We start from the raw sequence: 15,716 nt of genomic DNA, 5'->3' as shown, positions 1-15,716 counted from the left end.
AAAAAAAAAAAAAAAAAAAAAAAGTGTTTTGTCAAATGGAATGTGATAGACACGTGTTAGTTTGCCCCAGAACTCTGGGGTGGCCTTGGGTAAGGCACTGTCCTGTCTTGGCCTCAGCTCCCTTATTGCAAAATAAGGAGGGAAGCCCATGCTATTTAATGTGTCCAAGGGCTCTCACCTTCTTTGATTCTTTTATTTTTTATTTATTTTTATTTATTTATTTATTTTGACATGGAGTCTCGCTCTGTCACCCAGGCTGGAGTGCAGTGGCGCGATCTCGGCTCACTGCAAGCTCTGCCTCCTGGGTTCATGCCATTCTTCTGCCTCAGTCTCCTGAGTAGCTGGGACTACAGGCGCCTGTCACCGTGCCCAGCTAATTTTTTTTGTATTTTTAGTAGAGACAGGGTTTCATCGTGGTCTCGATCTCCTGACCTCATGATCCACCCACCTCAGCCTCCCAAAGTGCTGAGATTACAGGTGTGAGCCACAGTGCCCAGCCTGACCTTCTTTGATTCTAACATCGCATACCCATGAGGAGAGAGAAAGAGGCGAAAGTGGTACACTATGACATTTTACAATAGTTCCCCAGACATTCTACTGGCCAGGGTGACTGTCTTACCATCAAGGAACTGGAAGCATTTGATCAGTCATATCTAGTCAACCTGCAGGGCCTACAACCTGGATTCCTCAACTAAGAGGGAAAATCCCCATTTGTTTTACAAAAGGAAAAAAGGATCAAGGTAAAGTCAGTGGGAGCCACCGAACACAAACTACTGACATACTCTGAGAGGGGCAGTAGCTTTGATTTTATTGCTGAGCACCTTAACTATGTGCCAGGAGCTTTTATAAAAATGATCTCCAATCTTCACTACAATCTTATATAGGTTGTGTCACTCTTATTTCAAAGACAAGTTAGCTGAGGCTCAAAGAGAGTAAGCCCCTTACCCGAGGCACATTGCTAGTACATAGTAGGGCTGGGATTTATCATTATTATTATTAGAGACAGGTTCTCTCTCTATCACCCAGGCTAGAGTGCAGTGGAGCAATCACAGCTGACTTTAACCTCCATCTCCCAGGCTCAAGTGATCCTCCAACCCCAGCCTCCCAACTAGCTGGGACTACAGGAGCATGCCACCAAGACCAGCTAATTTTCTGTATTGTTTGTAGAAATGGGGTTTTGCTATATTGCCCAGGTTGGTCTCAAACTCCTGAGCTCAAGTGATTTGCTTGCCTTGGCCTCCCAGAGTGCTGGGATTAAAGGCGTGAGCCACCACAGCCGGCCTGGGATTAAATTGTAATTTTATTTAATTCTAAGCCCCTGGTTTTCGCACATATCTCATGGCTCTGGGAGAGAGCAGCTTGGGCAGAAAGGACAGCCTGTGATTATAAAGCAAAGTAAAGGTTCTTGGCCTGCAGCAAAATCATGTGCAGAGTGTGGCTTCATTTATACTTGCCACGAACATTTACTGAGTGCCCTCTATATACTAGGTTATGTGGTAGGCAATGAAGATATAGAGTAACACCATTCCTTGTTCTTGTGGAGCTCAGTCTAACTAGGGAGACACCGTAGTAGATAGTGGACAAATGAATGAATAAATAGCTGAACAAATGAATGAATAGGCAGACGGACACATGATTAGTCAGCCATTAGTGTTTCAAGCACCATGAGAGTGATGCTTAATACAAACTGTAATGGGATCACCAGATAAATGATAGGACCAGTCAAATGGCCAGGCATGGTGGCTCATACCTGTAATCCCAGGACTTTGGGGGGCAAAGGCAGGTGGATCACCTGAGGTCAGGAGTTCAAGACCAGCCTGGCCAACATGGTGAAATCCCATCTCTACTAAAAATATAAAAATTAGCCAGGCGCTAGTGGCACGCACCTGTAATCTCAGCTACTCAGGAGGCTGAGGCAAGAGAATCACTTGAACCCAGGAGATGGAGGCTGCAGTGAGCTGAGATCATGCCATTGCACTCCAGCCTGGGCAACAAGAGCAAAACTCTGTCTCAAAAAAAAAAAAGAAAAGAAAAGAAAGAAAAAGAAAAAAATCACCAGGATTGTTATAAAATGGAACAAACCCATATTGTGCTCCAGGAAAGGGTTCAGGGAGGAGAAGAGAGTCCCCTCTGCTGGGACCAAAGGCAGGAGCTCCTCTTACAGAAGAACCTAACAGCTCATGTTATCCAACTCTATAAAGCCAGTATCATGTGGATTTCAAAATAGAGGCCTTCAATAAGAGGAACACAGAAACACAGACATGCACGTGCACAAACCCACACTGAACTGGCAGAAGGATAAAAGGGTCTGGCCCTCTGTGCTTAAAGCTAACAGTAATAGAATTGATAAACCTGCCCATGTTTTATGGCACCACACAGCAAAATAAAAATAGAATCTCTTACTTTCCTCATTAGCTGGACTTGGCTGCAGCAACTGTTTGGTTCGGAGTCGCTGTAGTTGTTGGGAGATGGTCCATCTCTGGTGCATCAAAAAAGTATGCCTGTGGGAAACAAAGACCCGGCAGGGAGTTAAAAAGACAATGGTCTGGGTAAGTGTTTTTTTAGAGTCCATGCTAACAGCACTTCTGGGCTCTCGCGGCCCCTAAGTTCTTCCTACCATATTTGTCATCACACTAAACTACAACCATCTCTGTTTATGTTTGTCTCACTAAATTGTGAGTACTTTTAAAAATTTAGCTACCATGTATTGAGCACTTACTGTATTACAAGACTTACTCTTAATAACTCGATGAGGTTGTTACGATTATCCTCATTAGACAGATAAAGAAACTAGGACTCAGAGAGACTGTTGTTTGATCAGGTGAACATGGCTAATGAGTGGTGAAGCCAGAACTCAAAGCTAGCTCTGTCTGACTCCAAGGCACAAGCTCTTAATCACTACATTATAAGTCTTTCCTCCAGGGCAAAGGCTGTATCCTTCTTCATGTTTGTGTCACCAGCACCCCTGCACAGGGCCTGGCATACTAGGTAACCAATCAATACCGAATGAACTGAACTACATTAGCTTGCTGCTAAACTAGTTAGTTGGCTTTCTGCAAAGACCTTGAAAAGAAAGTGCTAGGCATGCTTTCCCTAAAAATTTTTCAGCTGGGAAACGAAAGGTTTGCTAAGTGCTTCCACTCACCATCTACAACTTAGCTGTCAAAAGTCAGAAGGAGGTGGAGGAGGGAAGACATAAGGAGAATCTTTCCACCCATCTCAAGGTCTAGAGAAGCCTAACTTGAGCAAAGTCTAACTTGAGCCCAGGAAAATACCAATCTCACTATCCTTGAATACTGGTTGTTCAAAGGAAAGGTGAATTTGTTACTATATCAAGGCCCACTGAATATTCATGACACCACCTTGGGGTCAGTGCCCTTAGGAAGGTACACTGTGAGAAAGCCAACAACCATCTTTCACCAGCTCTGCTCTCTATCAGCCAGAAGGGGGCACCAACACAACATGTTGGAGCTCTACCCAATCTGTTGCTATTCCATGTTAACTTTCTGAAAAGTTTCCAGATGATGCCTTTCTCTGCAGACTCCCTCTAGTTTGCCCCATTCCCAGAGCAACGCTATTACTTTTAAGAGGCTTCCTCCCTAGGAACCCTTCCAGCAGCTGTTTTCTGAGGCAAGAAAAGAAGAGTCCCTAACTTAAGTGGGGGATGGGGCTGCAGTGCTAGTGCTGGGCTCCTCCAGTTCTCCCACAGGTGCACTGTGCCACAAGCCCCCAGGATGCAGGAACGAAGTCTTTCTTCCAGGTTACCGCAGGACACCCTTGTAAGACAGAATGAGCAAAGACGCCCAGGTTCTACACCTGGCTCTGCTATTAGCTCACACTGTGACTTTGGACAAGTTGCTCCACTCACTTCGGCCTCAGCTTTCTGATCTATAAAATTTAAGGATTAGAAAAGATGACCTTGGGGCTTGGCGTGGTGGCTCTAGAGAGAGACAGAGAGAGAGAGACATTGGGTGGGGTGGAAAGAGAGAGGAAAAGAGAGAAAGAGAGAGGGAGAGAAAGAGAGAGAGAAGGCAGGGAAGGAAGGAAGGAAGGAAGGAAGGAAGGAAGGAAGGAAGGAAGGAAGGAAGGAAGGAAGGAAGGAAGGAAGGAAGATAAGATCTCAGCTGGATGTGGTGGCTCACACCTATAATCCCAGCATTTTGGGGGGCCAAGGAAGGTGGATCATTTGAGGCCAGGAGTTCAAGACCAGCCCAGCCAACATGGCAAAAGCCCACCTCTACTAAAAATACAAAAATTAGCCAGGCGTGGTGGCACATGCCTGTCATCCCAGCTACTCAGGAGGCTGAGGGACAAGAATTGCTTGAGCCCAGGAGGCGGAGGTTGCAGTAAGCCTAGATCACACTGCTGCACTCCAGCCTGGGTGACAGAGGGAAACCCTGACTCGAAAAAGAAAAGATGATCTCTTAGGACCATTCCTTGAACATCTTGAATTCTATGATTCATTAATTCCACAAATGCTTAATAATAATCACAGTCATCATTTGGGGAATGCCTACTGTGCACCAGACACATACTTGATCGTTAATCTGCTCAAAAAATGCTGTAACAGGCCATTTTATCCCTTTTAAAGATGAGAAAGCTGAGGCTCAAAGAGATGGAATTTTCCCAAGGCTAGACAACTATGTGTCTGAGCTAGGATTTCAATCCAATCGAGTCCATCTCCATAGTCTGTGCTCTTCTAATTCTCTACCACGTCCTGCAATTTGTTGCCTAGTCTATGTCCAGTCCAGATCTAGGCACCGTGGAGACCTCGAAGCTGAATCAGCAGGCTCTCTGTGAGTAGGGGCAAGGCACAGTTCCCTGTAAAAGCTGGCAGTAACCACCTCAAACTTAGGCTTGTACATCTCCCAACATACACCAACGGTGCAGCCTCTAAGTGCTTCCTTAGTCATCCCTGCCAGGTGTGTTCTGGTATAACTTAGACATCATTTACATGTGCAATCACTGAGGGGCCCCTGGCAGGTGTGGGGCTGTTATATGCTTCACTGCACTAAGGCAAAAACACCAATCTGTGTTCCCCAGGGGAGAGTGAGAAAGCCAAGCTGTCTGGTTCAGCTGGTGCCCCTCAGCTCAAATAACTCCCCTGCCAGTTCCTCTCTCTGCCTTAACAATAATGTCTTCCATTTACATGACTCATCATATTTTCCATGCTGCATATATCATTCAATCCTTGCAACAGTAAAGACGTTGCCATGGCATGCATGATTGGCCCCTGTTTCTAAGTGAGGAGGCAGGAATCCAGAGAAGGGAAATCACCCAAGCAGGCGGTAGTGGAGCTGGGACTGGAACCCAAGTTTCCTAACTTCTGGCTCAGTCCTTCTGCAGGAAACAATGCCTCCAGAAGAAAAAGGAGGGGCTGGTCACTGTGGAGAACAAACCCCAGGTACGGTGGGCCCCTGGCTAGACACCTGACCACAGGATGGTTCCCTTCCTCCAGAAGGAGAAAACTGCCTTCCTCTCCAGGAAGAGGCCCTGCACCCCACAAGGACCTCCCTGCTCCACAGTCCAACCCATCCTGCTCCTCTGAGTCCCTTACAGACTGAACAGCCTCTTCTCCTGCCTCCTCATCTCCACTGCTTTCTCATCCAGGTGTGTAATGGGTAAAAAGTTCAGGAGAGATGAGAAGATGTCAGTGAGAGGCATCAAGGAAGGGTATTGTCATTAAGAGTGGGAGACTTCAGCTTTGGCCCCAGTACTAGTTGTGGGACCTTGGACCACTCTCACTTGGGTACTATGGAGGAATAAGCAGCATACTGGCCCTGGACCACTCTCACTTGGGTGCTGTGGAGGAATAAGCAGCATACTGGCCTGGCCGCGTCTGACAACACAGGCTCCTTTAATGACTTTGCATCTGAGGAACACTTCACAGTATGTGGAGGGCTTTCACAGCCAGCTCACGGCATCTCACAAAACCCCATGAAAACAACAATCCCTTTCACAGATGAGGAAACCAAGGTTCTGAGAAGCAAGTCTGTTGCCTATGTTTGCAGCGCTGAGCACCTCTCAGTCCAGGGCACTCCCTGCTTCAGAATTACACTCTCTTTCGGAAAGTTCCTAAGCAGCGAGATGGGCAGGTAAATTCTGGGTTCAGCGACATCTGGCCCAAAACGCAGCAATAGGCACAGGAGGTAAAAGGTCCTGCCATAGGTACTAGATGAAATGGGTTCTTTTTTTGTTTTTGTTTTTGTTTTGAAATGAAGTCTCACTCTGTCACCCAGGCTGGGGTGCAGTGGCGCAATCTCAGTTCACTGCAACCTCCACCTCCTGGGCTCAAGTGATTCTCACACCTCAGCCTCCCTGGTAGCCGAGACTACAAGCACATGCCACCATACCTGGCTGATTTTTTTATATTTTTGGTAAAGACAGGGTTTAACCATGTTGCTCAGGCTGGTCTCAAACTCCTGAGCTCAAGCAATCTGCCTGCGACTTCCTCCCAAAGTGCTGGGATTATGGGCGTGAGCTACCAAGCCTGGCCTGAAATGGGTTCTTAATAATAACCATAATACCTCCCTGCCCCACTGCTCAACCTGCCCTGCTCCTATTCCTTAGAGAAATGAGAAAGGCAATGCTTCCTCTCCTGCCTCCTTCTCCTCACCAACTTCTCAGCCATGTACATGAGGGGAAGAACTTCAGAAGAGAGACGGGAGATGCCAGTGAGGGACGAGAGATGCCAGTAAGAGTTGGTCACAATGAAAAGGATGTTCTTCAGCAGACAGAAAAGTTCCAGAAGAATCACGGCAGCATTTTAAGTGATCAACTCAGAGATTCCAAGTGCCAGAAATGAATAGTGTCATTCTACCATGAGTCAAACCAACAGGCCCACCTCAAGGGTTTAAAGCTTACGCACATGTAAAGTGCATGTAAACTAGGTTTGTGTTTCACAACTTGGCACTTTTTACGAAACTTGTTTAATGATAAAGCATTGGGATCTCATTGATGCATTTAATGAGACAGGTTATCTACACAAAAATGTTAAAGATCAAATGATACCAAAGAAACATTGACTCCTAAAATTGCAAAACGTGACCAAGGGTTTGGAAACCTCCCATGTGGACAATTTTCTAAGTGCTGTAAGACACCTTCCCATGGCCATGTCCCTTCCTTCATTAGGGACCTTAACATTCTTGGACTTGGATTTTTTTTTTTCAAAACCTGCAACAGGGCTTATTAAGGCCGTGGACAGCAAATTTTGTGTACAATGTATACAGAAGACACAGAACCATGTCTCCTTAGGATCAAAGGAAAGGGACCTAATTTATGGGCATTTATAGGACAAGTTCCATGTTAAGTGCTTTACAGATATCATTTTATTTGACGCTCAGAACAATCTTGTGGCAGTAAATATACCCATGCCACAGATTAAGAAATTAAGATTCAGAGAGGAACAATAACATCTCCAAGTTCACACAGCCAATGAGTGACAGAGCTGGTCTTCCATCTGTGCTTATCTGACTCAAAAGCATATGCTCTCCCTAAAAAGACATCTACATATGAACCCAAACACTATTTTAAATGTTGTTCACCTTAAAAGTAACTCCACTTTCCCATATCTGACTTCATTTTCAAGCTTTCTACCTTTAAATTTAAAACTTTTAATTTCTGGGGGCCAGGCGCAGTGGCTCAAGCCTGTAATCCCAGCACTTTGGGAGGCCGAGACGGGCAGATCACAAGGTCAGGAGATCGAGACCATCCTGGCTAACATGGTGAAACCCCGTCTCCACTAAAAAATACAAAAAGCTAGCCGGGCGTGGTGGCGGGCGCCTGTAGTCCCAGCTACTTGGGAGGCTGAGGCAGGAGAATGGCGTGAACCCGGGAGGAGGAGCTTGCAGTGAGCCAGGATCCGGCCACTACACTCCAGCCTGGGCGACAGAGCAAGACTCCGTCTCAAAAAAAAAAAAAACTTTTAATTTCTACCTTTAAATTTAAACTTTAAACTTTCTACATTTAAATAAAATTTTAAATTTCAAAAATCTTTCTAGATATGTGCAGAAAATCAGCAAAGGCATCCAAAAACAGAATCCCCCACCCCAGCTCCCTAACCCTATATAGTCAGCCCTCCACATCCACAGGCTCGGCATCCTCAGGCTCAACCAACCATGATGAAAAATATTCTTTAAAAATATATAAGTAAAAAAACCCAATATGAGAATAAAAATAACACACATTTTAAAAAACAGTATAATAACTATTCACATAACATTTACATTGCACTAGGTATTATGAGTAATCTGGAGATGATGTAAAGCACATAGGAGGATGTGTGTACACCATTTTTATATAGGGAACTTGAGCATCCATGCTTTGGTATCCATAGAGGGTCCTGGAACCAACCACACCCCTACAACCCCAATACTGAGGAACAAATGTATATAGACACTCATCCACCTCTATTTCCTCTGGTCAGACCCCAAATTCGAATCAGATTACTGAAATTAGGCGAAATCAAAGACTAAAGCCAAATTCTCATAATTTCACCACTTCCCATGTAGGTGAGTCTACTTAAAATGAAATTTTATTTCACAGAATCAATTTTTTTTTTTTTTTTTTTGAGACAGGGTCTCCCTCGGTCACCCAGGCCAGAGTGCAGTGGTGTGATCTCAGCTCACTGCAACCTCCACCTCCTGGGCTCAAGTGATCCTCCCACCTCAGCCTCCCAAGTACCAGCTACTTGTGAGGCTGAGATGGGAGGATCGCTTAAGCCACCATGCCCAGCTAATTTTTGTATTTTTAGTAGAGACGGGGTTTCGTCATGTTGCCCAGACTGGTCTCAAGCTCCTGAGCTCGAGAGATCCACCCACTTGGGCCTCCCAAAATATTGGGATTACAGGCGTAAGCCAATGTGCCCAGCCCATGGAGTCAATTTTAAAAGAACTGTTGTGTCTAACAGTTTGAGGTCTTTTAGCATTTGGATATAAAACACACCAAAAGAATATAGGAATGAACTCATACCAAGCAGCCCACAGAAAGCAGCATATGAAGCAACACAATTGTCACAACTGTGGCCAATGCAACTCGTCGGTTATCCTCACGAACAGCTGGCCAAAATGTCATTGCCAAGACAGATCCTGAGATGCCCAGGGCAATCATGACTAGAATCCAACGAACAGCTTTCTGGGGGATAATCCACAGTATCTGAAAGAAGAGAAAAGGAGGAGGGGAGAGTTCTTGGGAGGCATTCGTTCATTCCAGGCACATGTGTTTACAAAGGCCCTGAGCCAATCAGCAGCTGGGCCCCCACTGCCACCCTGGTTTTTCAGTACAGGCTGGAGGAACACCATGTACTGAGGCATATACTTTTATAACAAAGGGCCCAAGATCCAGTGAAGGCACTTGGCTCCCCAGACCCCTTTCATGCTGAACTTCTAACTTCAAAGGAGATTTTTCAGGAGCACATGAGTGTTGCACTGGAAATAATGATGTTAGGTCAAATTCTTGGTTGAAGTTTCCACCAAGAACAGGCATCACTCAGCATCTGCTCCCTAAGTGTGGTACTTACTGCGGTGGGGATATAAATGAAGAGGGAATATCCATAGACACACACAATCTCCAGAAATGAATAGGAGACGATGTTCATAACTTTGCTGTTTCTCCACATGAGGAAACCCCAGAGTGCTAGAGGAACCAGCCAGGCATAGGCATAGATGATGGTAGCTGCTATGGACACTGAGGATGACAGGACACAAGTTTCAATCTCCATCATGCCTTTAGTAAACTATCAGAGCACTTCCAACACCTTATTGTACTTAAATCCTAACATGGCAATCGACTTCACTGGACCATGGAATCATGTCTTACTGGTCTGTAATCCCTGAGCTTGGCACAATACCTAACACACAGTAGGCACTCTAGAAATGTTTGTTGAATTAATGAACCTTTACCATTCGTCTTTGTGGTGAGGAACAATAGTCCCTTATATGGTTTTTATAATTAATTTCATAACTAACAACTAATATTATTAAACAGTTGAACTATGCAACTGAAATACTTCAGAGGGCCACACTGCAAATGTTTATATATAGGAGATATTTCAATCAAATAAAAACCGACTATCCCCTTGGAAGAACACGTTCTCTTCCTTGGTATAACAAGAGCTGACACTGACTTCTTTAGCAAATGTATTAAAAAGCCCTGGGTGGAGATTAACTCACTCTGCATGCTCTCTAGAGTTCCTCTGTCTCTGAAATTGGGAGATGTAGCTCACTGATTAACTGCTTGAAATATTCTCTAGTTTTACTTTCTTCCTTAAATAAATAATTCTGCCCCTGTGGCAAAAATGCTATTGAATAGAACCAGGCGTGGTGGCTCATGCCTATAATCCCAGCACTTTGGGAGGCCGAGGTGGGTGGATCACAAGGTCAGGAGATCAAGACCATCCTGGCTAACACCGTGAAACCCCATCTCTACTAAAAATACAAAAATTAGCTGGGCGTGGTTGCGGGTGCCTGTAGTCCCAGTTACTCGGGAGACTGAGGCAGGAGAATGGTGTGAACCTGGGAGGCGGAGCTTGCAGTGAGCTGAGATCACACCACTGCACTCCAGCCTGGGCGACAGAGCGAGACTCCGTCTCTTAAAAAAAAAAAAAAATTGCTATTGAGTGGCTCCTCAGAACAGCAGCATTCTGCATATCCATGTACATCTCTCCTCTTCCTCTAGTAGCAGCATGCCCTGAAGGATTCCCTTTCCCTCTTCTGGAGTGGAGGTTCATAAAATTATGGGTAAGCTATGGCATCAGCCCTTGCTATATGAAATCAGCAGGTAATTCACCTAATGCATCTTGGCAAAAACAAAGGCACCCCTAACAATTATAGTCAGACTCTGGTTAAGATATGAATGCCCAAAACTTTTTGAGCTCCCAGAACAGTTTTTTCACATTGGGAATTGCCTCATTAGGCCAAATGTAATTCTGCTGATATACTGCCTTTTTCTTGGATAACTAAGGGAAGAGGAGGGAATTACTCCCATGGCTATAGCTGTCACTTACTGATCAACTACTGGGCATCAGGTATTACACTCGGTGCTTTTTTGAGAGGCAATGTAGAATAATGGTCAAGGGCACAGACTCTGTATGCAGACTCCATGGGTTCTAGTCCTAGGAAAAGTAACTCTGGGGGGTAAGTTACTTAGCCTTCCTGTCTCAGTTTCCTCATCCTAAAATGGGAAGAAAAATAATATACTACCTTCTAATATTAATAGGAGAATTAAATGAATAAAAGCAGGTAAGAACTGTTCTAAGTAGAAGAGTGACTGATCGATAATAAATGCTCAATCAAGAATTAGTGTTTATTTTGTTAACTAATATGCAGCTACATTTATTTCATACAATCTATATCGTCATTTTAGAGATGAGGAAAAGGGGTCAGAGAAGCTAAGTTGTTTTGGTCAAGGTCACATAATTAACAAGTTAGTAGAAGCAGGATCTCATCTCAGACGTGACTCATATTTTTTACATGAAATGGAAAAATGTTTATTGATAGGGTCAATGACCACTTTACCAGTATACACATCACATCACTTCCTGATACTGGGATGCCCAGTCAAAGAGGATAAGAACAGATAAAGACTCTCCTGAGTTTCCAGATCCCCAGGCAAAGTGGGTCACTCCTTCTTCTATGTCAATATACCTACACTTATCTCTGATATAGAGGTTAATATGTTTACACTGTAAACATATTATTGCTCTATTGCTGTAAACTGTTTACAGCAATAGTCATTTACTAGCTTTCTAACCACTGAACTACTTGAAGGCAGGATCTACATCTCATGGTTAATATTTACGGAGTTAAACTCAAATCAAGGTTATTTGATAGAGTTGGGATTGAATCCAAGTCTGACTCCATGATGGACAAGAAGGGAAAGTGGGCATGGAAGGTAGAGGGGAAGAAAAGAAGGAAGGATACATGGATACATTCTCTCTCTCGCCTCTCTCTCTCTGTCTCTGTCTCTGTCTCTCTCTCTCTCTCTCTCTCTCTCTCACACACACACACACACACACATGCACAGGCAAATACATATCTTTCTATGCACATACATTGGACTAGTTGAAGGCAGGGTTCTATCTCATGGTTAACATTTATTGAGTTAAACTCAAACCAAGGTTACTGGATAAATAATGGGATTGAATATATGTGTACATATTTGTGTGTGCGTGTGTGTGTGTGTGTGTAGTAATAGGTAATGTTTACTGAACTCTTTTTGGTACAAACCACTATTTTAAGCTTTTTATATATATTAACTCTTTATTCTCATAATAGTCCTGTAAGATAAATATTATTATTTCCATTTCACCAATGAAGAACCTGAGGCTAAGACAGATGAAATAGCTTGCCCAACAGAGTAGAAACTAGTGAGTGGTGGAGCTGGAACTGAAGCTAGCAATCTAGTTCCAGAACTAGTGCTCTTATCCAGGCTACTTACAGCCTCCCGACAGCAGAGCAGGCAGGGAGGGAGCCAGGGAACCGAGAAAGTGGTACAGGTCAATCTCCGACAAAGCCAAACCTCCTCATTTGGGGGCAGCTGTCACCTGCAGGTCTCTAAAAGCTGTTTTGTTTTTTCTTTTAAGTACCAATACTGACACAAGAAAGGACGTTTTAAAACAAGAATGTCATTCACAAGCCCATCCCTGGACACATTCATTTCTGCATTTTCCCTTCCAGTCTTTGATCATTTACAGACCTCTCTCCTTTTTTTTTCTTTTTTTTTTTTTTTTGAGACAGAGTCTCTCTCTCTGTTGCCCAGGCTGGAGTACAGTGGCGTGATCTCGGCTAACTGCAACCTCTGCCTCCCGGGTTCAACCGATTCTCCTGCCTCAGTCTCCTGAGCAGCTGGGATTACAGGCACGTGCCACTGTGCCCGGGTAATTTTTGTATTTTTAGTAGAGAGGGGGGGTTTCACCATGTTGGTCAGAGTGGTCTCGAACTCCTGACCTTGTGATCCACTCACCTCGGCCTCCCAAAGTGCTGGGATTGCAGGCGTGAGCCACCACACCAGGTGTCTTTTCTCTTTTTCTCTTTTTTTTTTTTTTTTTTTGAGACAGTGACTCGCTCTATCACCCAGGCTGGAGTGCAGTGGTACAATCACAGCTCACTGCAGTCTCAATCTCTGGGCTCAAGTGATCCTCGAAACTCAGCCTCCTGAGTAGCTGGGACTATAGGCATGCATCACCATACCTGGTAACGTTTTTTTAGTTTTGGGTTTTAGAGACAAGGTCTCACTATGTTGCCCAGGCTGATCTCAAACTCCTCAGCTCAAGCAATCCTCCCACCTTGGCCTCCAAAAGTGCTGGGATTACAGGCATGCGCAACCATGCCCAACCCAGATTTCTCTTCGACAAAGTTGCTAGCAGAATAGGCACCAGTTTGGAATAAGTTATGAATTTTCCACATTGCTCTAGGTGCTTTCTGATTGGCAATTGCAGATGACCCCAGCTAGTTGAGCCATCATAACTTAAAACAATGTTTCCATTATCTCCAAAATGTGGATAATACAAATAATGCCACACAGGAGACCTTCATGCACACCTTTAACTTATTTTGTACCCTTGTCTTAGAATATATTCCAATTGTGGCCAAGTGTGGTGGCTCACACCTGTAATCCTACCTAGCACCTTGGGAGGCCAAGACGGGAGAATCACTTGAGCCCAAGAGTTTGAGATCAGCCTGGGCAACACAGGGAGACCTGTCTCTATAAAAAATGGAAAAACTAACCAGGTATGGTGTTGCTTGATCCCAGCTACTCAGGAGGCTGAGCTGCTAGGATTACCTGAGCCTAGGGAGGTGGAGGCTGCAGTGAGCAGTGATTGCGCCACTGCACTCCAGCCCAGACAATGAAGTGAGATACTATCTCAAAAAAAGGGGGGGGGGGAATAAATTGCAGTTGCTATTGGGCCTTGATTTACAGCTTTCCCAAAGATTATGTGGACTCATAACATTGTGGATGTATTTAATGCCATTGAGTTACACATTTAAATGGTAACTTTTATGTAACATATATTTTATCACTGTAAGAAGAAAAAGATTATGTGGATTTATATAGATGGGTGGTAAGCTCATCTACACATTTGAGTAGATACATTGAACCCTAAAACACAAAAGCAGGGCTACAGCACCTAGAGATGGGGCCCAGGAGCTCAGGGGGTAAAAAGAACTCAAAGCTAGAAACTGACAGCATTCCAAATGAGTCAAGCTATTCACCAACCTTTTCGGAATTCGGGCACATAATGGTATGTCTTCTCTCCCAGATGGATCAAGAAGTTGGAAAGATTCCCACTAATTGCTATGGCAAAGACCAACGTGGCACATATCCAAAAGGGGCCTGCAAAGGAAACCAGAAAATTCAGAAACAAGAAAATGAAGCACAGGCCTTTTACATTCTTACAGAATTTCTTATCTTCCTCTTGTATTCATGTTAGCAAAAGAAAATGAATTTTCTAGATGGGATCAACACTTGCTTAAAGGAAATTTTCTTTTTTCAAAGGTCAACCACAACTCAGTAATTAGCTGCCTTAAAGAAGGTGGGGGGTTGGTATTCCAATCCAAAGGCCAAAATGCCTTCCACAATTAGGTGAATGAAGACACTGATTTGTGTATAGCTTCTTTTATTGGAGGATCACCACCGACAAAGAAAAATTCACAGGCTTTTTGTTAAACCTTCCACCAGAAATACATGAAGTAAAGATTACTTCCCTTATCTAAGTGCCAAATGTTAGCATCACAGAAAAAGAAGTTAAATCAGACAGAGCTTCTGCAGCATACAGAAAGAGCAGGGCAAGCAGAACACATGAGGGCAGAGTCGATTAAACCTACCAGTTCACCACGGTTGTGTTGAGTGTGAGAGTGTGTGTGTATGTGTGTGTGTGTATACTTAAGGCTTTTTCTTTTTTTTAATGAAAAAGTAATACAATGCACTATATACACCTATGTACCCACAAAAATTAAAATAAAAAAATTTTAAAAAGTAATACATGTATATGGTCCAGTGTTTCAAAAGGTACAAAGAGAATATGGAGAACAGCAAGATCCACTCCCTCTCTGTGCCCTGGCTCTGTATCGTTCCTCCCTAAAGCTCACCAAAGTAACCTGTTTCTGATGAAAACTGCCAGGAATATTCCACTCATGTATATAAGCAAATGCATATGTGTGTATGTGCACATTTTATACAGATAAGATACATACGTGTCCTCCTGTGTACCCTGCTGTTTTCACCTTAATATAGCCTGGAGAGTCTATCACAGCTATTCATAAAAATCAGCTTATTCTTTTTTAATGGTTTTAAGATATACCACTAAGCAGATGAGTGGACCATGTTTTGCAAATCTCTTTCATTATTTGCATGATTTCACGAACACTATCCTTGTCTCTCCCCATCTAGAAAAAGTACTACGTGGAACAAATACCATCTTTAGATTGAGAGATTTTTTTTTTTTTTGAGACGGAGTCTCGCTCTGTCACCCGGGCTGGAGTGCGGTGGCCGGATCTCAGCTCACTGCAAGCTCCGCCTCCCGGGTTCCCGCCATTCTCCTGCCTCAGCCTCCCGAGTAGCTGGGACTACAGGCGCCCGCCACCTCGCCCGGCTAGTTTTTTGTATTTTTTAGTAGAGACGGGGTTTCACCGTGTTAGCCAGGATGGTCTCGATCTCCTGACCTCGTGATCCGCCCGTCTCGGCCTCCCAAAGTGCTGGGATTACAGGCTTGAGCCACT

At 44.1% G+C, this 15,716-nt stretch overlaps 1 protein-coding gene across 10 annotated transcripts in view; it reads right to left on the bottom strand.

Annotated features, from left to right (window-relative positions):
• YIPF1 (Yip1 domain family member 1) overlaps nt 1–15,716 on the bottom strand; it is a 40,378-nt gene that overhangs the window by 6,541 nt on the left and 18,121 nt on the right. For all 10 annotated transcript variants that reach the window (XR_002725547.1, XR_002725548.1, XR_002725546.2 and 7 more), the window contains 4 exons: nt 14,215–14,331; nt 9,518–9,684; nt 8,971–9,153; nt 2,404–2,501 (listed from right to left, as the gene is read on the bottom strand). Coding sequence is in view for 6 of the 10 variants with exons in the window: in XM_023188122.2 (XP_023043890.1) it covers nt 2,412–2,501; nt 8,971–9,153; nt 9,518–9,684; nt 14,215–14,331 (557 nt within the window). In the remaining 4 variants the exon portion in view is untranslated. The remainder of the gene's footprint in view (nt 1–2,403; nt 2,502–8,970; nt 9,154–9,517; nt 9,685–14,214; nt 14,332–15,716) is intronic.

This window comes from Piliocolobus tephrosceles, chromosome 1 (genome assembly GCF_002776525.5).
Source record: "Piliocolobus tephrosceles isolate RC106 chromosome 1, ASM277652v3, whole genome shotgun sequence".
Lineage (NCBI taxonomy): Eukaryota > Metazoa > Chordata > Mammalia > Primates > Cercopithecidae > Piliocolobus > Piliocolobus tephrosceles.
The sequence above is the reverse complement of the archived record's forward strand: the minus strand, read 5'-3'. Positions and strand labels throughout refer to the sequence as shown.